This window comes from Chrysochloris asiatica, unplaced genomic scaffold (genome assembly GCF_000296735.1).
Source record: "Chrysochloris asiatica unplaced genomic scaffold, ChrAsi1.0 scaffold00046, whole genome shotgun sequence".
NCBI classification, from domain to species: Eukaryota; Metazoa; Chordata; class Mammalia; order Afrosoricida; family Chrysochloridae; genus Chrysochloris; species Chrysochloris asiatica.
Window position 1 is genome coordinate 17,616,105 of NW_006408564.1, and position 27,125 is coordinate 17,643,229.

A 27,125-nucleotide genomic window follows, 5' to 3' on the forward strand; every position below is an offset into this window, starting at 1 on the left:
CACACTGGCTGCGTGCCATCTTCTGTTGTCTCGTCTCCTGCCTCCAGTCTGGTGGATTTCTCACTATGATCTTAACCAATGACTAAGGATGCTTGCTTTTTTTTTTTTTTTTTAATATTGTGAAATTGAGTGATAGTTTACGTGGGAGAACATCAGCTTTACGTTCATCCTATCATATTTCATTTCATTGTAATAATTACAGTCTCCTCCATGTATCATCAAACAACCAAAGGGTACACCCCACAGGCCTGCCCACCAGGCCGTCAGCATACAGCCCTTTTCCCTCCATGAGACCCCAGCCGCTCCATCTCTCCACATCATCGTCTCTGCCTCCATCTCTGGCATCACTGCTTCTCTGGATTGGGTCTCGCACTCCATTCTTCTCACTTGATATGGTCCCAGGGTCCTCTGCTCCTGGACTGCAAAGTCAACCACTCTCCTCCTTTTGTTACAAAGCATCTACCTTTACATTTGGAACACTCATAGTCAGTCCAAGGATGCTTTCTTGACCCAAGAAGCAATATGCTGTTTTTTGAATCACCTGTAAGGCCTGCTGATGAACTGAAAACTTTTTCAAGTGAGCTTCTGTGAGAAGTTTGGGCCGCATGCTTCCCAAGCTTCTTTGCTAAGTGTACTGGCTTTCTGTGGATCCTGTATTTTTTTTCCATCTTCCTTTCCAAATGTGTGTTCTCTCCAGGTGATCTTACAAAGGTGTCATTCCTGTCTGGCATGTGGTAGTAAGCCTGTCACCGCAGTAATACATGCCTTCAGCTCTGGCTTGTCATGAGTTCAGAAGAAAGCTGCCAGGAGATACAGCATCCTGTCAGGCATGCCCGTCCCTAGACTGCCCTCACTTGTGTATGTGTCAGGCCATGCCCCTTCCCCTGCCTCCATTTGGACAGAACCATCTTATTAAGCTGTTTAAGGTGCCTCTATCCTGAATCTCCCCGAGGTGCTGCCTATGTCTGTTCTGTCATAGTTCATTCTCTTCCCGGTCAGAATCCCCCGGCTCCCTACTTGTATCCTCTTTTCCCATCTTGTCTACTTGCCACCCTAACTCTCCCACTTCATTTCATCACTGTCTGGTGTCCTGGTTCTTCCTTTATGCCTTCCCTGAGAATAGATTCTGACTCTGATCACCTTGTCTTTCAGTCACTGGAGGACTACTTAATGCATGCATCTAGGTGCATAGGTCTCATTCTAAGCCCCAGAGGATACACAGTTAAATAAAATCAGGAGATCTAGACTTGTTCCCTCACCTTGTGGTACATAGAGTTTAAGGGAAGAGATGGGTATTAATTCAGTAATCACTCAAGTCAGTGTAAAATTACCACAAGGAATGACAAGGAAAGAGACCTGTGTTATGTGAGCCTGCAGTAAAGAGGTTTAACCCGGGAAGACTTCCTTGCCATCAAAACACTTGGCTGAGATCCATATGATGATTTATGTGGGCAAAAGCGGCTGTGTGGCTGTTCAAGGCAGAGGAAACATAAACATGTGTGAAGGCTGTGTGATGGGGCAAGGGAAGGAGCAGGCAGTGCATAACCTTACTAGCCTGAAGAAGGCCAGGTGGCAGATCAGAAAGAGGATGGAACAGGCAAGTGAAATCAAAGGAGATGGGAGTTGTGAGCAAGTCTTAAAGTATGCCCAACCCCAGAGGCATAGTTACTCAAACCTTAACCATCTACTCTTGAATTCTTGGACATGAGTTTTGTGTGTGTGTGTGAAATCACAAGATGTGTGTTTAGAATGTGTCTCTGAGGTTTCTGGAAATCATTTGCTCTTTAAACCAAACTTGGAAAATATTATCTCCACCTACTTCTTTCTTCACTTGACTGTTCTAACCACCTGACAACTTGCAAAGATAAGGAAGGCTTTCTGCATCTGTTTGGAGAGATAGTGACATATGTTCACTTGTTCACTCAGTATGTATTGTTGTAATAGGTACTTTGAGGCATTTATTGAGTGTCAGTTGCTTCTCAAGGTAGTGGTAAAGCACTAATAATAAAACAGGCAAAAATCTTTGTCCTTATTTGCGTTATTGTCTTGTGAATGTACTACATATTAAAATTAAATACCATTTAAAAATAGGCTAAATACATTTATCCGGCTGTCTGTGCTGGACTCAATTTTGAGCAGTCTTAGGTTATGTTTTTAAAATTTTAAATGGATGTTGGAAGCATAATTCCAATTGTAGCAAGTATGCTCTATAAACCTGTGTATCGATATGTGTGTATAATGTGTATGAGCACAAACACAAAGTATCACTTACAGTGTTTTCAGCATAAAAGAGAAAACGAAGTGTGTGGTTGAATTCCCTTATAGTGAATGGATGTGTGATTGGGGTCCCCTGTGGTTAATATAAGGTCATGCACTCTTGAGAATCCATATCCTCCGCACTACTTATAGGCAGAGGTTCCCGCAGCGTGGAACGGTCATGATAACTCGACTTCCACAATCCTTTCACAGTGACAGGACTTGGCTGCAGAGATTTGCCCAACTCTGATCAGTTCACACTTACACAGTCAGCTTTGTCATCTGTTAAGAATGGCATTAGCCCCAAGTGCATCTTTGTTTTATAAATATCAGTAATTATCAGATTCATTTGAAATACAGATGCATTTAAAATAAACCCCAAACCATTGTTTTATAAAATGTGCTTGCATCGTCCTCACTGCCGGCCTGTGAAAACCACTGTCCTGGTCATCTTGTCTCAATGTGGTATTTCTTAATTCTGAAATTAGATATGATCTTAAGACTCAAGAATGCTTTCCATCCCATTTTCTAAATTTCAGTGATAAGCATCCGTTTACAGGAACCCATTGTGCTTTTATCTCTCTTCCTCTCACAGCCTCTTTTTTCTCATTCTGATATTTTTTATTCCTCTTCATTCTTCCTCAACAATAGCATTCCATGCTCTCTTTGCATAGCATTTTCATGGAAATAGAAACAATGTGTAATTTTTACTCTGTGGCATGTTATTAAAAAAAAACTCTGATGCATGTCTTAGGGATTCGTTTTTTTTTTTTCTTTTCCTTTAAATACTCAAAATGTTACAGCAGTCTGAAAAGTGATTTGTCTAATGAATTTGAGGAGAACCCTCATAAGCGGATATTTTATGTGTGACACAAAACATTCATACCTTGTCACCTGTGTGTTTACACTGTTTTTTCCCTCAGTGAGTTTACAGGTGGCACAGGTTTACATGTCTGTTTCCAGGGAATAATCACCACAACAGATCCTCACACACTTATTGTTGATTTTGTTGTTAAGTGCCATCAAGTCAGTTCTGACTTATAGCAACCCTGTATAGGTTTTCCAAGGAATGACTGGTAAGTTTAAACCACCGGCCTTGCAGTTCAAACTGATCTTATGGTAGAGTGCTTATTCTACAATACCACACTCATACACTTAGACCCTGGAATATGTGCTCTTTCTAGTGAAAGATGGTGCTTTGTAGCTTATCGAATGCAGGGCAGCCATGTTAATGGTCCAGAATGATTTTTTGAATACATGCCAGATAAAAATTATTGTGATTCCTCAGTTTCTGTGTGTGTGTGTGTGTGTGTTTTTTGCATCTGTAGACACATTCTTTAACCCAACGGAGGGCTGTCCAGGGTAGAAGAAAACGATTTGATGTGTTATTAGCCGAGCACAAAAACAAAACCAGGGAAAAGGAATCAATTCGCCATCTGGACTCTCAGCAACCAACGCAGCCTCTCAGGGACCTGCATCCTACCCCTCCTAGAACTTCACAGGAGCCACACCAAAACTCTCACGGAGTTATTCCTTCAGAATCAAAGCTTTTACTAGCTAGTAAACTTAAACCTCACACCCCCAGTCTTCCAAGGTAAGCTGAGCCTCCATCCTTCCTCCTCCCTCGAAGAACCACCTTGTGGCCATTGTACGGTTCCAGTACAGTCATGATGTCTGTAACAGTATGTCAGGTTCACTGTGGAGATACTTGTTTGAAATTTGGAGTTACTATGAGGCGAAGTGTTGAATTTGCCAGGATGTTTCTACTAGGGCTGCAGCTTGGCCAGATAGAGAACAAATTAAGTTAGCTTTATCTGCTGCACCCTGACTCAGCATTAGGAGTCTGCTAACCTCACTGACAAGGGTTGAAACTCTGGTACTTTCTGCAGGTTAGTGATTGGAGCATCTCACACGGCTTTGGCAGCAATTTCCCATTCATTTGTCTCACTTCTTGCACAGTGCAGCAATGGGAATCTTTGCTGGTGATGGGTGTTCAGCCTGAGTTTTTACAGCATCCATTTTTCAACATATTTTTTTCATTCATTCATCTGGGGCTTTGGTCTTAGCATGTATTAGGCATTTTAGCACCATAATAAGCAATGGATCAAACTGTTTCTGAGACTTTATCATACATATTTCGCAGACCATGAATGTGGAATATGTATGTGTTTGTACTTGTGTATTTATCCAAGTTGAAGTAATTTCCAGAGGGAAGGGAAAGAGAAAGGCGTAGAGAATCAGGGTCTTTAGTGTCGACTGTTTAAGTATTGGCAACAAGGACTTCCACTTAGGAATGTTCCAAGCCTTGGCTATTGTTACTCAGCGTTTCACCCTGACACATCTGATCCTTGAAGTTGCCACTTAGAGGGGTCGAAGTAACCACCTCGTGGAAACCCAAACTGAAGTGTATGCTCAAGCGTGTCCGTATAACTCCTGTGGTTTCTCAGCGGCACAGTAGAGGAGCGGTCTGAAGAGGCTCTCCAGAGCGTGGCCAGGCCCAGCTGTACTTTCCTTTGCAAGTCCTTGGGCCAACTCCTCAAGGAAGTGTTGCCGTATATCAAAAGATTGATTTGAGAACCACCAGGCCATTCAAAATGTAGGAAAGCTGCATTACTGTCCTTACATAGCAGCCTCTGCATAAAACCTTGTGGTTTATCACCCACTCCCTGTCATGTTATTTTTGTATACTTTCCTGGTTATCCCAAATCATTGTCTTAGTAACCCAGATCCAGTTGAAGAGACATAAAAGGAAGAATTCTCTTAAGTACTATATTTCACCCTTGAAGAGAACTTTACAGAAGGTAACTTTATTGGTTACCTTGGGTTAACTCAACACACACAGCTTTATTTGTCATTGTATAGTTCAGGTAAAAGGAACCCTGGTGACACTGTGAGTTAAACGCTGGGCTGCTAACCACAAGGTCAGTAGTTCAAACCCATCAGCCACTCTGCAGGAACAAACCGAGGCAGCCTGCTCCTGTAAAGGTTTACCATCTCAGAAACTCTTCAGGATCAGGTCTCCATGATTCGGAATCGAGTCGAAGGCAGTGAGTGAGCTAGATCAGGAAAGAGGTCCCTTCACTCCCAGGCCATGTATATGAACGCACCTGTTTCCCCCCCACTGTTAGTAGGCCTCCTGTGGTGGTTTTGGATACGTTGTTGTATCTGAGGTAAGGCGGTGATTCCCAGGTGTGTGATTGATCCATGATGCACTTTCTACCCACCAAGGCCTCCAGGCTGCCCTGCTCAGCAAGGTGGGAGTGCCCCCATTGACCCTCCTCCAGTCCATGAATCTCCACACCCTCCCCTGCCTGCCACTGAGCCAGCTTCTCGGTTATCCAGTGAGGAGGGCGAAGGCGATGACAAAGAAGAGTCTGTTGAAAAACTGGACTGTCATTATTCAGGTCATCATCCTCAGCCAGCATCTGTAAGTTCCACGTCCACCCCCGCGTTGACCCTCCCCACGCAGCATGGACAGGGCACTGCAGGGGGGCGCGCCAGGGACCTTGGCATGCCCTTACTTGTGGGACACGGTCCAGATGTGAGAGCAGCTCAGAACAGGGTGCCCCAGAGGCGGCTCGCACTCTGCCGGGGGGCGTCTCATGCTTTTCCCTTTCTCTTCCACGATCCTCAGGGCTAGGCATTGTCACTCTCATGCTTCACAGCTTATGATACTCAGAGTCTGTCATGGTTAGCGCCTTTCTGGAAGGAGAGAACCCTCAACAAAGGGTGCCATGGTCGGAGTTGGTAAGCACATGCAGTTGTGTTCTCTCTTTCAGTTTTGCACATTTGGGAGCCGGCAGATTGGAAGAGGCTATTATGTGTTTGACTCCAGGTGGAACCGGCTTCGCTGCGCCCTCAACCTCATGGTGGAGAAGCATCTGAATGCGCAGCTGTGGAAGTGAGTACCCGTACCAGCCCTGTGTGCTGTGCGGAGGGAGGGGGACGACTCTCCTGTCCACATCTTCTCTGGATTTCCTGTGAGGATGAGGTCATTAAGATGTGCTTATCTCACATGAAAATAGGACCTTCAGCTCATCATCCGTGCTCTCGTTTAGCAAACATAGTGCTGTGAGTGTTGGGTCAGATGGTAGAAGGACTCTCACATGTATACAGGTCACGTTCTAGTGGAAGAGAAAGACAAAAACCTGTTAAGAGAAAAATAAAGGGAATACAACATGTCATTGCTTTAGATAGGCAGTGTGCATTGGAACTCTCAAAGTAGGGGATTTGCTCATATAATGTAAAACCTCTCTCAAGTTCTTTTAACATGGGAGCCTTTTTTGGAGGCCCAGAGATTCTTTGCCAATGCATCCACTTGCCTCCCTGTCTTGGTTTCCTCATACAGACAGAGCAGTCTAGTCAGAGGCCTTGGACATCCACAAGGAAAAGCCCTCTCCATGGTCATTAGTGGGGCTTCCGCTTTCTCTTGTCATGCTGGTCATCTGCTGCACATTTCCTCCTCTGCTTTGTGAAGGAGTGGTTCCTGGGGGTTCTGAGCATTTCTTCATTTCAGAATATCCTAAGATACAGGAAATTTCAGCTGCTTGTTTTATCAGACTACCTGGCGGGACTTGAAGAGCCTGTGGTTCCTAGTGTACTTGTTAAGTGTCCAGAAGGGGCCTCAGAAAGGAGTTCTGGTGTAGTGCTGTAGGATAAGTACTGGAGTGGTTGGCTGTTCAGACCCACGGCCACTCCCTGGAAACCCTATACAGGGTTGCTGTGAGTCGGAACAGTCTGGATGGCACTTAACAGCAACTACCAATAAGCAGCTGTAGTTAACAGTCTGTTTGAAGATTCTGGTTCCTAAAGATACAACTCATATAAACAGCCTTTTCTGTTTATGCTGTGAACATTGGAAAAGTAGGATTGTGGGACTGACTGCTGTCTGCTCTGACTTCATTCAGGACATTTGTCAGCCTTGCTTCAGAGAAGGGGAAACCGTCCCTATCCATTAATAGGACCTAGAGATTTTTAAATGTCAGTATAGCAGGGGCAGACTTGTTGCTCATTGGTGAGTTGGCACACAGGCTGAGACAGACTGGAACTCCATGGAGAGTTGCCAAGCCAGGTGCTAGGGAAAGTCTCCCCACACTGGTGATGTGGGACTGAGGCAAAGTTTGTTCAGGCAGCTCCTGAAATTGGCTAGAGGTGGCTTTGCTTCTCCCAGAGAACTGTTTTCTGGGGCCACCTTTGAGGTGCTCAGCCAGAAATCCTCCCTTCCTTGAAGAGCCTGTTTTCCAGCCCTTTTAGTGTGGTGAAATGAAAGTGAGATTTGTGTTAAGTGTGAACCAAGTCATCTCCAGTAAGTGGAATCTCAGAACAACGGTGAGATTCATTTCTTGTCTACCTTTACAGAACTTACTTGTACAAACCCAAGTCATTCTGATTATGTATTCTTAGATACAGGTTAGAAACTACCTAAAAGTGCTTGTATGAGGAACCAGAGACTCGTGTTCCAAGAGATCACTTCTTAACCCATAAAGCCCTTTCCCTTCATCCAGCATTGGGTTCCAGCTACCGGGTCCTTAGGCCCCCAACTTCCTGAGCCACCTAGTGGCCATGATGCACCACTAGACTCCATGAGCAGTGTTGTGAAGCACCATCCTATCCTGTTGGTTCCAACTCATAGCTGTTGGGTTTGAACAGTGTAGTGCTTATCCTGTAGTGCCACACCAGGACCCCCAAAGAGCAGTTGTTGTTAATTGCCATTGAGGAGTGGCTGATGGATTTGAACTGCCTCTCAAATGCACCAGCCCCTATGGGAAGCCTGGGAGCCTTGCTAACAAGTGGAGTCTGTTGAAGTAGGTTCAGTTGAAAACCTATCAGGTAGAGACCAGGGCACAGTTCTTGGAGAAATGGAGAAATCACTAATGTCTGCCCCCAACAAACAGATTGTGGTGTAAACAATCCTGGGCTGTGGTTGAGCACCTCACCTGAGATGACTGTGCTGTGCAGCCAAGGCTGAGATGCATGGGCTTAGAAAACCAGCGTTCCTCTCGTGAATGGGCTTTTTAAAGAAAGTGTGGGTGTTTGCAGGGATGAATTTTTAGTAGCTATAGTTCTTAAGAAGTATCTAGGAAGCACTTAGAGTTGTAGGTGGGTCTGCCCTGGGAGGCCAAGAGTAGAACACTCTTTAAGTTTTGATTGTGAATGGAGTGATAGTTTATATGGGAGAACACTGGTTTTGCACTCATCATTTCATTGCAGTCATTACAATCTCCTCCTGTATCATCATTGGACGGTATTTGCTCCTCCTATTCCTTCTGTTGTTTACTGGGGAGGGATGGGAATGTACACAAAAACACTCAGGAATATATAATCATTTAAACAACCAAAGGACAAGTTCTGCAATAAGCATCATTTTTAATGTTGCCACCTCAGCTTTGATTCAGCCATAAGAAATATTAAAATTTGGGGGTGCTGTCCCATTTAAAAGTCAGAACTGAGACTGGAGGTGGGGATGAAGACTTCCCCACTCTCAGATAAACATCTTATCCATGCACATTATTGTAGCACTGTGACTAAAGTCACACAGAGTTTAAGGCACCTTTGCCATTTCCTTATGCAGCATTTCAGGCCACTAGTTAAGACCTAGCCGATGTGGCCAATTAGCTGTACCCTTCCTTGTCCTTTCATTCATTCATGAATTTTTAGTATTTCCAGGTACTGTGCTGGGCACTTAGAATACTTTATTTGTGAAAGTTGGGGATAAGGCCATCCCAGGCATAAGCTACACAGAGTCTTACATCGGGGCATTGAGTCCTAGGTAGTGCAAACACTTAGCAACTCGGCTGGAGGCACCTCAGAAGAAAGGTCTGGTTAAAACCCTGTGAAGTGCATGTCTGCTCTGTCACACCTGGGGTCACCATGAGTCAGAATCAACATGAGAGCAGTTGGAAATGTGAAGTTGTGGCGTACTCTTGGACCTTGACTTGAGGAAGTCCAAGAGAGCTAGGACTAGCCCTGTCAGGTTGGGACAGTGGCAGGGGACAAGACCCAGAGGGACTTACAAAGCGTGAGGAGGATTTGGTTTTTATTCTGAGAGCCCCAGGAAGGCATTAAAGAATGTGAAGCAGAGGAGTACATGCTGGACTTAGAGAATTGCAAAGTGATCGAGGGGTGTTCATCTGAAAGTGGGTGTGCATGAATCTGGCGAATACTACTCCTTGCCCTCTCCTTTTCCCAGGAAAATCCCACCAGTGCCCAGCACCACATCGCCTGTCTCCACACGTGTTCCTCACCGGACAAACTCTGCACTGGCTTCCCCCTGCGGGGTCAGCCATCTCGCTGTCTCTACACACCCAGCTCTCCTACCAACCACCTGCATCTCCCCAAGTAGCAAATCGGTGCCAGCTCATGGAACCACACTAAATGCCCAGCCTGCCACTTCTGGAGCAATGGATCCCGTGTGCAGTATGCAGTCCAGACAAGTGTCCTCGTCATCCTCGTCCCCTTCTACGCCCTCGGGCCTTTCCTCTGTCCCCTCCTCCCCCATGTCCAGGAAACCTCAGAAGTTAAAACCCAGCAAGTCTTTAAGGCCCAAGGAACCTCCTGGTAACAGCAGTAACTGTCACAGCGCCAGTAGCAGTAACAGTGGCGGCTCAGGAAAGAAACGCAAAAACACTTCTCCACTGTTAATTCACTCTTCCTCCTCCTCCTCTTCTTCTCATTCCATGGAGCCCTTTAGGAAAAACTGTGTGGCACACTCTGGGCCTCCCTACCCCTCAGTGGTCACATCTTCCCACAGCATCGGCCTCAACTGTGTGACGACTAAAGCTAACTCGGTGAGCGTCCGGCATGACCAGTCAGGGAGGGTCCCCGCTGGAGGGAGCCCTGCAGAATCCATCAGGAGGATGAGCGTGATGGTGAACAGCAGCCATTCCACTCTTTCTCTTGGCCCGTTCATTCACCAGTCCAACGAACTGACTGTCAACTCACACACTCCTCTAGACAAACTCATAGGGAAGAAAAGAAAGTGCTCGCCCGCCTCAAGCAGCATCAACCACAGCAGCAGCAGCAGCAAACCCACAAAGGTTGCCAAATTGCCAGCCATGAACAACGTCCACATGAAACACACAGGCACCATCCCAGGGACGCAAGGACTGACGAACAATTCCCACCTTCATCAGGTATGAAGTGGCCTCGGAGCCCTACGGGAATGCCATCTCCTCTCCTTTGGGATCTTTGCCTTGGAAATTCTGTGTGGTTGGGTTCGTTGGTTTGGCTATAAACAGATATCCAGCTCAAGTGTCTTTAAAGAAAAAAGTGAGGTGGGACGGGAGAGGTTTGCCGTTCATGGCTATGTGAAGGTAGGTAAACAGGGGCCTCTGTGACGGGATTCGTAATGACTGTGGAAGGTGTTCCTGCGTAAGGAAACCACGGTAATACATTTAGCAGACACTGCTGTGGAAACCAGCGTGCAGAACAAGAGTTGGAAGTGGAAGGGAGGTTTTGGTAGACAGTAAGCGAGGAGCTATACTGGGTGAAGAGGAGGCATCCCATGATTCTCTGGAGGAAGGAAGCCAGCTGAGCTTCCTGAGTATTAGTCGTCCTGCGGGTGCCTGTGAGGGAGACTGGAAGTGGGGACGGGTATTTACATTTTTCAGTGGAAGAGTTTTCTATATGTTCCCCCTCAGAGTATTTCAGATTTTGTGGTTAAATCTCACCCCATGGTTTCTTCCTGTTTTCAAGGGAGTCAGGAAAACAGGCACAATAGAAGATTAACATCTCACATTAACTAACAGATTAGAAAGAAATCTTAGAGAGGGCCCATAGTGGAGAATTGACTTAAGAAGGTGTTGGGTTCAAAATGAAGCATGACTCTTTCTCTCATACTGTATCTTAGGGTGTGTTGTCTCTGGTCGCTATTTCTTCCAGCTTCCTTTCCTCTAACTCCCTGCTCATCCCTCATCTTACTTTGTTCGTCTGGGTAGAGCACTTTGTGTATAAAAGGGAATTGCATCAGCCTCACCCCAGAGCCCTCAGTTAAAATGTGAGGCTCTTTTTTTTTCCTGTTTTTTCCTTCTTCGTATTCAGAGCTTAAGTCAGATGCTTGGTTAGCGCTTTTTTAGGAAATGCCAAGAAGTTCCTACTGCAATTTAATTCCCTTCCAGTATCTCTGTGATTAACACCCGTTGCCAAAAGTATGAGGAAAATCATTATCCATGGATTTAAATAGCAACCACTTAAAGCCTTCCATTTGAGTTTCAGATACTCATGGACTTTTTGTAAAACTTTTTTTTTTTCATTTTTTGTTTTTTCGTTTTGTTTTGTTCTGTTTATCAGAGGGTTCCTGGACAGGTGAGATTGGTGCTTTTACTTCTTGGTTTATAGTTACTCATTATAGTTTATGATAAGCATAATAGTGCAGTGCAAACACAGCAAGAAATGATACACCCATGCCTGAGAGCCCACTGAGCATACTCTGTCTTCATTGAGATCTTACTGCCCACTGGTGGGGCACAGTATGGAGTGACAGCACCTCGAGAACATTGGGGCGCACCTGTCCCCTCAGACATTTCTGAAAGACAAACTGCAGATTTGGACTTGAGTGTGAAAGTTGGCCATTTAAAAAACAATGTAGTGTTTTGGTTTTTTAACCTAGTATAGCCCAAACACATATCTGATAGGCAAGTTTGGCTCAGAAGTGGCTCGTTTGCTGCTTCTGATTGATATCCTCTCGGGGAGGGAGTTATGTCTCTCTTGGAAAGCCAAAAGCCCAAACAGCCTAAATTTGGATCCTGTTCCATAAAATCCATTTGGGCTTAAGTTTGTGTTCGAGAAGGATTTCTTCTGTGTAGTGCTTGTCATTATACTGCACAAATCTTATAGGCAGCCTATTGGGTGGAGACTGTAGCACCGATGAACACGCAAGAAGACTTTGTACCATGTTTCTGTCTGTGCTCATGTATACATTACGAGGGGTCCTAGAATGTTCACCAGTATTTCCTAGGGGTCTCCAGCCCCAAAATGCTTCGAAAAATACTGCTCTTAGAAAACCGGTTACCTCAATGTGCTATCTTCTGTACAAAGCAGAGCTGCCTTTAAAACAAAGAGAACTGGCTGGTTGAAGCCACCCAGGGAATAAAGCAGGACTGCCTGGGAGATGACACTGACCAGACAGCCCTGTAGAGCTTTGTCCGTGGCCTCTGTCCGTCCCCCAGTACCAAACAACAGTCCACCATGGGGCAGGGCATAAGCAGGCACACCCTTGACTGGAAGCTGTCACACCTGTGGGTGCTGCTGGCCCATATGACCTTGATTAGTTCTCATTTGACCAGCTGGAATACCTTCAGGGACACACAATCAGTAAGTAAAACAGAAGGCAAACATGTGAACCTCTTTTGCCTATGCTAAGAACCTAGTCTGCACCTCTGCTAGCCAGTTTCCTAAAAGAAAAGCTTTCAGTGTGATTAGGTTTAAGGGCAATGAAACCTTTTAAAAAGCCAAGGCCGAATTCTGAAGCTGAGACGGCTCCTTGCATCACCCTCTCAATGGCAATTCTAGTGCCATGTGACCTTTGGAAACTTCTGGTTTAGAATTGGCTGCAGAGTGTACAACCACCTACTTACCTTTTTCCATTGTTTCCCTCCCCCTCTTTTTTGAAAGCCAAAGGCACGTCCCTGACAGCTGAAAAGAGCGCGGGGAGGAATAATCTGGACACTTTTGATGACAAGTTACACCTCCTCTCAACACTCTGGACTCCACGATGCCTTTGAGTCGGTTTTCCCAACCTCCTGTGGGTCTCCAGGGTAGGAAGCTGCCGGGCTGTTGTTTTAACAAGGATTTCCCTGAAGCTGTGTCTGTAGCAGTGAGAACTCATAAAGGACACTGGATCCAGTTCAGCCACCGAGTTGCTTTTATCAGTGTTAAAGTGGTCTGGACTGCTGGCTACCAATCTGTGAGAAGCTTTTGTTTCTGTTCTTTTGTTTTTAAACTTGCAGTCTGTCACGGAACCACTCATGGAGTAGATGGGCAACCGAATGCTAAAGGGCATGAGGCTTACTGTAGCTGGCTCCCCCTCCCCCACCCTGGCCACCATTTGTCTGTTGTGACACTGTCTTCTGTGGGCCACTCCCCAGTGGTCAGGCCCTGAGCAGCCCTGGTGGGCCAGGGGATTGTAGGTTCGTGGAGCAGTATTCCAGGAATAGAGTGTGCACAGTAGCAAAAGGCACCTGGACAAAACAGCCTGTATTTTTGCCCAGCCGTTTTTGGCAAGTCATCAGAGATGAGAAACCTACAAACTGGTTTGAAGCCATTGATGCCCAGAGAGCAAGTATAAAACCATTTTAGAGGCTTAGTTTTCATGGTACAAAAGCAATTTTTGCGATTTAAAATATATATGACACAAATACAAGCTAGTTTTGATACAGGAAAGCCAAATTGCGTCTGGGGAGTGGAGAGGTATTTAATCATTATAGGGGAAGAAAGTTTTCCAAGATTTTCAGACTGGAATGTCCCTATCCTTTACATCTTTATGTTGAACAGTATGTCAGATTGGGTTTGTTGTCCTGCCCAGTCTTTTACTCTCAAAAAGTTGCCTTTTTAAAGTGGGATCGTTAGGATGCAGCAGAGACTCACTCGCCAAGTCATTAGATACTGCAGTGTTTCCTAGGCATTGCCCTCAGTCTCCACTGTGGACACCGTCCTGGAAACTCCTTATACATTTCCACTGTGAGCGAGTGCCCCTCCCACTGTAGCCCACCCCTGCATGCCCCTGAAGGTGTGTGGATGCGTTTGGGGTGGAGAGCTGGACCAGAGGGGGGGTGGTTTAGAGAAGGTGTACATGTACCCACGTGGAGATTTTGTGTGTGGAATGCATATTGTTTTCTAACATTATTTCCTTGGCACATCTCCTTATGTGGAATGAAATGCCAGCCATCTTCCTGAGAGAGTTAGGAGCCCTCCAGGATAGATTTTCTAGTACCCCAGCCCCAAAGAAAGAACTTAATATGTTCAAACACAATGCTTGAGAATGTGTCATTAAATTTTGGGGATGGGCTGGGGCTTTTTCACTTGGGATTCTACCGCCACACCCCTGAAACGAGAACCAGATCTTTTTGCCTAGAAGAACACACAAAGTTTCCGCAAACAGGGTAAATTTTCCAAGGCTCTGATCCTTGTCTGGACAGGGTGGGAACAGAGCCACGCAGTACATCCTTTTTTCCCCACAATTCTTGGGTTACAAACTTTAGTTTCTGGGTATTTCAAGTCAACAACAGCTAGAACTTGGTTACCAGCCTAATAATGTGAATTTCTACAGAATTATTCATATTATGTGAGAAAACCAACAGAAAAATGGTATGCAGATACTTTAGCTATAAATTGATGTAAAATACTGATTTTTTTTTTTTTTTTTTTTTTAAGGAAGGGGGAACAGTAACTTGTTCACTTATTATGCAATCAATCGGTCAATATTTTTAAAAAGATAGTATGGGAGAGTTTAGTAAGGAGAAAGTTTGGATGGGCCAGTTTGGTGTCATTAAGAGAAATCAGCCTTGTTCCATCCTTGAGAGAGGGGAAGAGGGACAGGGAATCAGAACGAACCTAGGTATGATTCCTTGGAGACAAGTGCAATGGGGTATGGGTAGAATCTATTTTCAAATCTGAGGAGACTTGATGGTTATAAATAAAGTTGTTTTTGTGATGGAATTTACAGACAGAGCTTCTTGTTCCAAAAGATGTGAATAGGACCCATGATAGCAAGTTGATTCAGAATAATGTAGATATTTAGATTAGCAAGTGTTGATCATTTGATTTCCTAGACTGAAGGTTTTAATTAAATTTCATTATGTTTCCCGGTAGAACACAGAGGATCGGGATTAGGAAATTAGCCATTTTGAATTCTGCCTGCCACAAACAGACCTATCTAAACAGTGCTATTAAATTTTAGACTGTTGTTAAAAATATGTTATTTTCTCCTACAACTGCTTTTTATTATGACAAACAATTCAGACCATATAAAACACAGGAGTACAAGTATTTTTTTGAATTAAATTAACTTGCAAAAACCAAATTTGCAGTGGTTGGGTTGTTTCTAGCCAGACTTTGGTATCAATTTAAAACCAAGATAATTTTTATATTCTTTCCAATAAAATTTCATGATAACTCCTGCAATTTTCTTAATCTACAAAAAGAAAAAAGAAAAAAAAGTGCTGCAATGATGAACAAAGAATTATACAAAACCTACTTTTGTATCTTTATTTTGGAATTTCTTGTTCTATTATAAATATGGAAGTATCCCTATTTCAGAAGACATATTTTGTTAAAAATGAATTGTACATATTTAAATATGTATTTTTGCACAGGTCTTTTTTTCGGATATCCTGTTTTGGTACAATTGAGATCATCTAGTATTTATTTATTAATTAATAAAAGTAAATAACTTTTTATAATTTGAAGTGGTTCACTGCCAAGCCAATAGTTCTAGAACCTGCCTCCTTTACAGTTGAAGGGATGATGCCTCTGTTCTGTGACAGTCTTTGTCCCTTGTCATGTCCCAGGAGTTGATTCATCCAGATGAAGTGGGCATTGCTTCTCCCTAGTGGCCTGATTTCCCGATAGACTACATGTAATAAGTGACACACTGCTTTTCTTTTGTTGGTGTTTTCCGTGTGAGAGTGTGTGTGTGTGCGCCTGTCTGTGTGCCGCTGTGTGCGCACTCTGAGCACATGTGTACTAGGCTGTGAGTGGGTAAAAACTAATGGGGAAAAACTGAAAGTGCCTGATACCTAGTTTTAAGCTTAGACAGATTCTCTTTAAAAAGACTTGAATGTTCAGTTGAACTTTTGGAGTTTGCTTTTTCCACCTAAATATTGTTTCTAAAATTTTAGGGGAAGAGTTGAAAACCACCCATGCTAGTAATTTTATAAGGTATTTTTAAATTAAGACCTTTTCGTTCATAGTGATTCAATTATTGATGGATTGCCCAGTGGCATCATGTTACAAATATTTTTTTCAGCCAGCAACTTAACAGGATGTGTCCGTTTTGTTATTCATTCATGAACTTCAGAGTTTAACATAGATTATTTGAAAACATTTTTTTTTATTCCAAAAATATCATACAAAGAAGTACCTCTGAGAACATTGAAAAAAGATGTATAAATTGAAAAAGATAATTTATAAAGGCAGCTGTCTTCCTACAAGAGTTCTGTTGCCAAGGGATTTCTTAATGTCTCTCATTCTTTCTGGGGCGGGCTGGGGGAGGGAGGGAGAATTGGGCTTTGAAAAAATGATTGTTAAAAGTTTCATTGTTTGACGGACAATAATCACTTTTACATTTTGTGCGAAACATTTTCAGATAATTTAAAATGAGCACTACATACCGTCAGTGTGAACGTAGGGCCTTGAAAACATTTTGCTGTTTTTGTTTTGTTTTTTTGAGCTTGGTTATAAAAGCAATCTCCTGTGTTAAAATGTGTGACTAGTTTGATAATTTGTACACATAATCAAGAGCATCTCAGCTGGACTTTGTGTTGGCTGCTGTATAGAACATGAACAAATGTCAAGGGATAGAAAATTACTTTGGATATTTAAAAGAGAAGAAATATATAGTCTATTTGTTTTGTAACAAGTTTCTGTAAATAAAATAATTTATACTATTTATAAGAAAAAGTTGTGCTTTGCTTTATGAAAAATTAGTTTGTGGAACAAACATGTTACTAAATGGGCAATAAAATTAGGACTTCTCAATAAATAAGGTTGGCTGCGTGAAATATTTCACATGTTTTTGCCTCATTGTGATACTCAACCTCATTCAATCTAGTCTCACTTTATTGTATTTTTTGGCATCAGGAAAAGCCCCTTTAAAGCACCTTCAGCTTTAGTTTCCTGCCTACATAAGTGAAAGGCTGTCAGGTGGTTAGTATGCTGCCATTCTTGGAGGCAAAGCTTTCTTTGCCTTGAGTAAATGAATAACTGTGTCGAGTAAATACTGCTACATTCTGGCCCTGCAGGTTTATGAAAGAAACCAAGGAAAGTCGATGAATCAAGAAAACTTGTTCTTTTGTACAGTTGTGTGTCACTTAACATGCACGGTATGCTCCGTGACCTGGGAGGTTATGCAATTTGGAGCTTATATGTACATGCCGACATTGTGAGCAGTGGCATCCACTGATTTTCCACGTTTGTGTTTTCAATAACCTCTTGTTTCACTTCCATATCGATCCTTCTCCTTTGCCTTTTGCTGCTACCGTCACTAGCACTGGATTTGCTGCATTTAGGAACTGTGGTGCGCTTCACGGTAACATTCTCCAAAGAAAATTAAACCAACAGATAAGGCTACAGCACTTGAGCCATGCCACACACGAGACTGGATGCTGCTGCCGGCCAGTGGAAGGATACACTGTTGTACGGTAAACTGTTGATTTGTACATGGGGAGAGGTGCCATCAGAATAAACTAGAGTACAGTGCAGTGTGTGTATAAGTAACAAGGTGTTTATTGTGAGGATCAAGACATAGGTATTATACATCATGATTAAGTGGGTTTATATCAGGGATGCAAGGATGGTTCAACATCACAAAAACAATCAACATATAATCTACCATATCGATTAATGCAGAAAAGGCATTTGACAAAATCCAACATCCATTCCTGATAAAAACCCCCAACAAAACAGGAATTGAAGGGAAATACCTCAACATAATTAAGAGCATATATACAAAACCAACAGCCTGTATTACTCTCAATGGAGAGAAACTGAAAGTCTTCTCTCTGTGAACAGGAACCAGACAAGGATGCCCTTTGTCACCACTCCTATTCAACATTGTGCTGGAAGTCTTAGCAAGAGCTGTAAGGCAAGACAGGGAAATTAAACGCATCCAAATTGGCAAACAAAAAGTAAAACACTATTTGCAGACGATATGATCCTATACATAGAAAACCCCAAAGACTCAGGGAAAAAAAGCTACTAGACCTCATTGGAAGATTCAGCAAAGTGGCAGGATAGAAGATCAACATACAAAAATCAGTTGGATTCCTCTATACCAACAATGACAGCGGCTGCAAAGGACATTAGGAAAGCAATACCATTTACAGAGGCCGCCCGAAGGATGAAATATCTGGGAATAAATGTAACCAGAAAAACAAAGGAACTATACAAAAAACTACAAAGCACTACTACAAGAAACCAAAAGAGACCTACAAAAATGGAAGAATGTACGATGCTTCTGGATAGGAAGACATAAATAACATTGTGAAAATGTCAATACGGCCCAAAGCAATTTACACATATAATGCAATCCCAATCCGGATTCCAACAACATTCTTCAAAGAGATAGAAAAAACAATTACAAACTTTATATGGAAAGGAAAGAGACCCAGGATAAGCAAAGCACTGCTTAAGAAGAAGAATGAGGTTGGAGGCCTCTCACTCCCTGACTTCAAAATTTATTACATGGCAACAGTGGTCAAAACAGCTTGGTACTGGTACACTGAAAGATACATTGATCAATGGAACAGAATCGAGAATCCAGAAATTAACCCATCCACAAACAGCTAACTGATTTTCAACAAAATGCCTAAATATATCGCATGGGAGGTGATAGTCTCTTCAACACATAGTGCTGGTAGAACTGGAAAGTGATATGCAAAAGACTGAAACAAGACCTTTACCTCACACCTTATACTAAAAACAATTTAGCATGGATAAAAGACCTAAATGTGAATCCCAGAATTATGACGGCCTTCAATGAAAAAATAGGGACAAATAGGAGGGCTCTAATTCAGGGAATACACACTAACAAACATTTTGAAAACTACACAAACAAAAGTAGACAAAATAGATGATTGAGACATGCTAAAAATTAAAAACTTATGTGCATCATAAGACTTCAACAAAAGAGGAAAAAATAGGGGGTCTACAAGCTTTCAAGAGGGAGCCTAGATCCAGAGGGCTTGAGGAAGTCAGAATCTCCACTGAGTAGTCCAGTCTGTCTGGGCGGGACTGATTGGGATAGGAGATGGGGATAGCACTCATGTGGTACTATAGTAAATAATTGTTATCGGGTCTGACAGTGAGGGTTGGAAATGTAAAGGTAGTCATTTTGTAGCAAAAGGAGGGGAGTGATTGACTTTGCAGTCCAGGGGCAGAGATCCCTGGAACCATCAAGAGAGAAGAGTGGAGTGCGGGACCCTACCCAGAGAAACAGTGACACCTGAGATGGAGGCAGAGACGATGACGTGGAGAGATGGAGCCGCTGGGGATGCTAGAACCAGAGATGGAGAGGGGCTGTGTGCTGATGGCTTGCAGGGTATACCCTTTGGTTGGTTGATGATGGATGGGGAGGGAATTGTAACCATGGCAATGAAACGATATACAATAGTATGAATGTAAAGCTAATGTTCTCCCATGTAAACTATCACATAATTCACAATAAAACGTTAAAAAAACAAAAGACATAGGTATTATAGGTTCTGCATGTGCTGGACCGTTAGATAGCTGGCAGTGCAGTCACTTTGTTTACAAGAGATATGAGATGCACGCATTGCTTTCACTATGTCCAGTGACATCCGGTCTGGATTTCTGAACTCTGTTATAGCCTTATGGGACCACAAACATTGGGCCTTTGCCCAAATGGATATCATGCAGCACATGCATGAACTTGCGTATACATAAATGTGATAGCATGTAATCATTGTGAGATGGAGATAACTTTTCTTACATACCTGCCCTAGCATCTCTTCGTTGCTTTGAATTAACTTCCTTTATTGGCAGAACAAGTGAACACAACAATCTGTTATCGCTTGATATCTGGCCAGTTTTACCATTTGTAAACATATTGTTAAAATAAATCAAAACTTCTTTGTTGCATAAAATAATGGGAACATTTGCTTTTGTGTATTGGAAAAAATGCCCGTCTCTTACCTTGCATTAGACTTCTTGTCCCCCACTGGCCCATGGACTTCCCATTGCATACTTAGATCCACATCCACTCACTTGAGTAACCAGACATCTCAGGTTCAACCCATTAATCTCTTATTTATTTTCATTCCCTTGCAGGCAACCTCACCCTGGATAGCAAGAGACTAGCACAATTAAAGGTAGTGGAAGTTGGCAATTTTGACTCTAGGCATATGGAATTCACCATGGTAAGGTCATTCTGGGCAGACGGAGGAAGCAAATTAGGCAAACACAGATAATAGAGGAGGAGAAAGGGAGAATACTGTCTGAAAGGAGGTTCGGATAAGGTAAGAGAAATTGGAAACCAATTGTCTAGGACTGTAGATGTCATGAACCTTCATCCTCAAGAACATACAGGATCAGCTGTACATTAGCCCACATGTAACTAACTGTCTGTGCCTAGAGAGAGTTCATGGTCCGGTGCCAGCAGGTGCAACTGCCCAAAGAGTCCTGCAAATCTTGACCTGAGTCTGCAAAAACACAGACACTCTTAAATCTCTTTGCCTGTTTTTTGTCTTTTTTTACCCTTTCTGCCTCAAACATCTGTTTTTATCCCTTTCTCTCGAGTCTTAAACAAAAAAACACCTTTCCACAAATTCCAGCCTAATTGCCTCTCTCTTCTCACCTCCTTCCACTCTTCAGTCTCCTCTTTTCGAGTAAGAGACAGTCCCTTTTGTTGGTAATGGAACTTAAACCAGCTTTTCACCTTGTAAGGCTGAAATTCTTTGCATTTATTGTTCTAAATTCCACAGTCAAAGCCCAGGAACCAATCAATGCAAGGCATTGTCTGCATAGCACTTAGGAAGCAGAGAAGCACGGTGAGGGGACCAGCCATAGAAAAAGATTTCACCAACAACAGATTTTAATGATTTGGCTAACGTTAAAAATAATGTGTATCAAGAAAGAAGGGGCCCTGGTGGCACAGTGGGTTAAGTATAGCGGTGCTAACTGAAAAGTTGGTCATCAGCACCCATGCTCCATGGAAGGCAGATGTGAGTCAGCTTCTGTAAAGATTGTTGTTACGTGCTGTTGATTCCAACTCATACCGACCCCATACAGGGTTTCTGAGGAGCAACGGGTGGGTTTGAACCACTGACCTTGTGGTTCGCAGACCAGTGCTGATGGTATAGGTGCTGCCTTGGAAACCTAGGGCCATTCTATTCTGTCCTACGGGGTTGTTGCCAGGTTGGAATCAACTAGATAGTAGTGAGTTCTCTAGTTATGCATTTAATATGCCAAATAGAGTCCCAAGCCTTTTTATGTACATTCTCTCACAAAGCCCTTCTCTTGGTGATGAAGAACAGCTTGCCTGAGGGCCTGTGATAACTTGTACTGGCAGAGCCAGGCTATGAAGTGTGTCTGGTCAGCTAAGAATTTTTAACCTTTGTGTCACAGACTTCCAACAATCACAGGTAAAAACTGTGGATCTTCTCACAGAGACACCGTCAAATCATTTGATGTTTGATTTCTAGGATTTTCTTAAACTTGAAGCCTAAACTCCATAGCACGAAGAGACAAAGCCAAAGATAAATCCCTGAATACGACTATTTTATAAAGACAGATAGAGGAGAGCTTGCCAAGGGATTCATACTACTAGTGAAGGTATGGCTGAGTGCTTAACAATGGCCCAGATTGGGTAATTGGAGGATAACTGGAAGTTAGTGTTTAGCAACTCTGCAGGTACTCTTGAAACATTGTTTTGTTTGGAATCATTACCCTGTAAGTTTAAGGATTCCCCCTTTCATATAACAAGCTGTGATTGGACAAATGAGTTATCAAGGTCACAGCAAGTTCCTGATAATTCAATAAGGCCAGCAATGAAGAAGGGTTAACAAGGCAAGGTCCAGGTTTCTCATGTGTGAGTGGTCAGGAGTGGACAGCAGGGTCAGAGTGGAATTCCAAGTTTCATTTTCAAAAATAAAAGTTGTTCAGAGGTACGTACTTGTATCATTCCAAAGTTGGAGTGCTGAGGAAATAACGCAGGGATCAAAGTTAAACTGTGAAGCGAAAGTATTACTTGGATTCGTTGTTTGAAAGATGTTCAACAGATGAGAACACTGAAGTAGCTGGTCAAGCCTTGAATGAAGTCGGTGGAATAGGGGTAGTAAGTTGGAGGACTGTAGCTGAGAGCAGCGAGGTCATTGAGTGTGGTGAGCAGCTTCAAAGTGAAGGCATTCTGCATGAGGGTAGAAATAACAGTCGTGGGGAGAGTAAGATGCTAGGAGGATGACGACTTCATTTGTCCCCAAATTCTCGTGACACAGACAACTTCTAACCCATCTGGCTTCAATAGCAGCAGAGTCCTCAAAAGTCAAGTCTAGAGTTGACCAGTACTGATATTCCATTAATTGCAGATATACAAGAAAACCTGGTCTCTAGCAATTCTTCTTGTTAATTTAAAGTTTTATTGTGAATTATGTGATGCTTTACATGGGAGAACATTAGCTTTACATTTTACATACATATATCATTTCACTGCCATGGTTACAATCCCCTCCATGCATCATCAACCAACCAAAGGATATACCCTGCAAGCCTGCCCCCCGGTCGTCAGCACACAGCCCCTCTGGTTCTCTGGGTCTAGAGTTCCCAGCTGCTACATCTCTGGCATCACTGCTTCTCTGGGTAGGGTCCCGCACTCCGCTCTTCTCCCTTGATGGTCTCAGGGCCTTCTGATCCTGGACTGCAAAGTGAATCACTCTCCTCCTGTTGCTACAAAACATCTACCTTTACATTTCCAACCCTCACACTCAGTCCTGATAACAATTATTCACTGTTGTACCACAAGAGACCTATCCCGTCTCCTTTCATCAGCCTCGCCCAGACAGATTGGATCCTACTCAGTGGAGACTGTACCTTCATCTGCACCCTCTAGATACAGGCTCCCTCTTGAAATCTTGTAAGCCAGTCACTTCTTGCCTTTGTAGCCTTCCCACTCCCACTCCCCACCCCCACCTTTTTGGGAAGCCAATGTACAAGTTGTCCATCCCTGTCTACTCTGTATGGGGTGGTGTCTAACAACCTGTGAAAGGGATGGTTAACAGTTGCTAGGGCGCCACCTACTGAAAATCTGCACAAAATGATCACTTCTCCCAAGGGAATTTCATAGTGGTAAAATAGGGTGTTCTCATTATCTGGATTGAAAGCTGATCCTTTATTGGCAGTGTCCCTTTTTAATCTTAAATTTTTCTGTACAAGGAAAAATGATGAGAGATTTTTGAGTGACATAGAGGTTAGACCTCCCCCTTTATACCACATACTTCAAACTTGCAACGGACTGATGTGTTGTTACATAGTCCTGAGCAGTTCCTAGTGAAATGACCCACTTAGAACACAGTTCAGTCCTGTACCATCCTCACAGTTGTTGCTCTCTCAGTCTATTGTTGCAGCCAGCCACTGGGTCAGTCCACCTCATTGAAGGTTTTCGTTTTCTTCATTGTCTACCAAGCATGCTAGCCTTCAGGGACCAATCTTGTCATCCTGACTTTTTTTTTTTTTTTTTTAATGTTTTATTGTGAATTATGTGATAGTTTACATTCATCCTATCGTATATCATTTCATTGCCATGCATGAATCCCTTCCATGCATCATCAACCAACCAAAGGGTATATCCTACAAGCCTGCCACCTGGTCGGCAGCACACAGCCCCTCTCCCTCACTGTGTCTAAAGTCCCCATCTGCTCCATCTCTCAATGTCATCGTCTCTGCCTCCATCTCTGGCATCACTGCTTCTCTGGGTAGGGTCCCGCACTCCACTCTTCTTCCTTGATGGTCCAAGGAACTCCGCTCCTGGACTGCAAAGTCAATCACTCCCCTCCTTTTGCTACAAAACGTCTACTTTACATTTCCAACCCTCACAGTCAGTCCTGATAGCAGTTATTCACTATTGTACCACACAAGACCTATTCCCATCTCATCAGCCCCTCCCAGACAAAATGCATACTACTCCTGGGTGAGATTCTATCTTCCTCCCTGCCCTCTGGATCTAGGCTCCCTCTTGAAAGTTTGTAAGCTAGTTATTTCTTGCCTTTGTAGCACCACCACCCCCCCATTTTGGGTAGCCAGTGTCCAAGTTGCTCATCCCTGTCTACCCAGTGTAGCGACTGGGTGGGAATGATTCTCACTATAAAGATTAGTGCCCTCTTTTGAGCTACTGCATCCCTAGGTGTAGGTCAAGTTTATCAAATTGTATCAGATTACTCTTTCTTTTCTCTTCTTTCTTCGTGTAGTTGAGTTCTGATCATCCAGCCATTGAAGCCAGGTCAAGTGGGTAGTGTCTGCAAGTGTAGATGTTCTTGTGCAGATGCCTTCACTTCTTATCAGCTGGATGCTTTACTCTCCACTCTAGTCCTGGCTATGTCACTGACTCTGGGCCCAGGAGTCTATTCTACATGGTAGGGCTTAGCTTGCTGCTTCATTGCTGTTTCTCACTAACTTCCTCTTATTGGTGACCAGTGTGGTCACCAGTCAGAGCGCATGTCTGCTCATGTGTTCCTATTGAGTCTTAGTTTTGAAAGGGGCTATCCTGACTTTTAAAGACCAATCTTAGGCTGACAGTACTTCTCCTAAGACAGATTTATTTATTCTTCTGGCAGTCTGTGGTACAATCACAATTCTCTACTGACATCATAATTCAAATACATGAATTCTGTGGTCTTCCTTATTCATTGTCCAGCTTTCGCCTGCATATGAGGTGATTGAATATGCTATGGCTTGGGTCAGATACACCTTAGACACCTTTGCTTGTTAATACTTCAAAGACATCTTTTGCAGATTTACTCAGTACATCATTTGACTTGACTGCCTCTTCCAAGGTATTGGTGGTTGGCTGGACTAGATATACTTTGTAGATCTTCAGAAGCTGAAGTCATGGTAAGCTGTGTCTTTATGGCTTTGAAACCAAAACTGGTGATTTAGTTTTTCATATCTTGGGAGTATTTAACCTCATCCCCCCATTGCTGTTGTGGAGATGAAGTTTGTTACTAACAACTACGAAGTTTGTATACCATTAGAAAGACAAGGGCTAGAAGCACAACCCTTGTTTTCCTTTCGTAATCACGGGGCAGATGTTATTTCAAGTATCTGTTCTTCCTCTTAAAAACAGAATACAGCACAGAGGATTAAATGAAATTATACAGTTGCTTTGCTAGTGATTGGTAACCACCTAATCAATTAAGATCAGTGTTTGCTCGGGTTGTTAGTTGCTGTCAATTCAGCTCTAGTTCATGGTAACCCAGGCCTACACCATCTTGGTGATGGTGGGTCTGACTCCATTGTTGTGGCTGTTGGAGTGCCTTGTTACATAGGGGCGCATCTTCCAGCACTCTATCACACGGTGTTCTCTTGTGAGTCATCAGGGTTTCAGTGGCTAATTTTTGGAAGTAAGTCACCAGGCTTTTCTTTCTAGTCTTAGTCTGGAACTCCCACTGAAATTTGTCCACCATGCACACATGCTTCCACCATCATAGAAACTTTCAGGCCACCAAAGCAGGACAGACTGACAGAGGTGAGGGTTACTGAGATCACTAAGGGCTCAGTGTTTTTACACATGAGATTCCAAGCACATTGCAAAACACCTGCTCAGTGATCAGATGAGTTAGGCATCCTTTTAGCTACTTGGAATAAGTAAAAAGTTGGATGCAATTACTTAACAAAAAATGGCTTTTAGATAGTATTTCTATTCCTAAAATTTACTACTAGATTGTAGTTGTTAAGTGCTATTGAGTTGGTTATGACTCACAGGGACCCTGTATAGGGTTTTTGATGAGCAGCTGCTCAGTTTGTTAATAAATTGACTACTTGAACTATTATCCTAATACAGGAAATAAAATGCTTAACACAATTTGACATAGTTCTAAAACATTTATTTCTCTTATTGGGCAGATAGCAATGGTAGTTAAATTTTACTGAGGTCAGGGAAATTTGTCATTATTGTTTTAGCAAATAATCATAAAAGAGTAATTCATCCAGTTGATTCCTGGATATAGTGAAATCAGAGTTGAAAAAAAATGACAAGATAAACTTTTTTCAACTACAAAAGGAAACATTCACCAATGTGAAGAACTAACACAACTGCATGTAGTTATTCATATTACCATTTATAATCTTATAATTCACATCGTGATAATATTTTTCATATGAAATAACCTTCATGATTAAATGTAGAAAATTGTCAAAACTTTTAAAGCAACCTATACTCTTATAAATACAAGTGTGACCCACCAGAGGTAAGGTGAAAGATGAAGAATTCTCTTTGAGGTTCTACTAGTAAATGTGGGAGGTTGTTGTTCATCAACCCCACATGTCTAGTTTTGGGGGTCATGCAGGGAGAACAAAGATGCTAGCAGGGACCAAGCAGGTAGTACAAGTTAAGGAAACAAACAGGAGAACACACTACTTCAGCTTGATTGGGAATGAGCCCAAAGTTGCCTAAATCTGTCCATTTTTTTGGAGCAACTCCACATGTGATATCCAAAGGCTTTGTCTTAAGTGCAGGCTGTGGATGGATAGTTTAAAACCTTGTATCATTCATATCAAGAACCCCCAGTGCTTGCTGCCTACTGACTGGTTTCCTGAACCCTTTCTATTCCTGGATGAAAAGGACCTGGACCTAAAATTTCTCGTAGGGTCTGGAATTTTTGTCAAAAAGCAGAAAACCAAGGATTTAAAATCGCAACCTAATGTAGTTATACCAATATAAAAAACCTGCGTTTGTTAAAAACAATTTAGTGATAAAACGTAAACAATCTTACATTTGTCTTATGAAATCATGGCCTGTTGTTAATTGCCATCAAGTCGGTTTTGACTCCTAGCAACCCTGCATAGGATTCCCAAGGAGCAGCTGGTGAGTTTGAATTGCTGACAACATTTAAGTGTCCTTATAATGTGACACTGATAAGAGATCAGACGACGTATTGCATTGGGAAAATCTGCTGCAAAGGAACTTTTTAAAGTGTTGAAGAGCA

At 42.9% G+C, this 27,125-nt stretch overlaps 1 protein-coding gene across 2 annotated transcripts in view; it reads left to right on the forward strand.

Annotated features, from left to right (window-relative positions):
* Positions 1-13,217, forward strand: part of ATXN7 (ataxin 7) — a 127,557-nt gene extending 114,340 nt beyond the window's left edge. Inside the window, exons 7-11 of one of the 2 annotated variants that reach the window (XM_006862104.1) lie at positions 3,585-3,850; positions 5,485-5,683; positions 6,036-6,157; positions 9,446-10,388; positions 12,868-12,885. In XM_006862104.1, coding sequence (XP_006862166.1) covers positions 3,585-3,850; positions 5,485-5,683; positions 6,036-6,157; positions 9,446-10,388; positions 12,868-12,885 — 1,548 coding nt within the window. Of the gene's footprint in view, positions 1-3,584; positions 3,851-5,484; positions 5,684-6,035; positions 6,158-9,445; positions 10,389-12,867 lie in introns of both variants that reach the window. The other variant, XM_006862105.1, reaches the window with a different exon arrangement.
* The last annotated feature ends 13,908 nt before the right edge of the window (positions 13,218-27,125 follow it).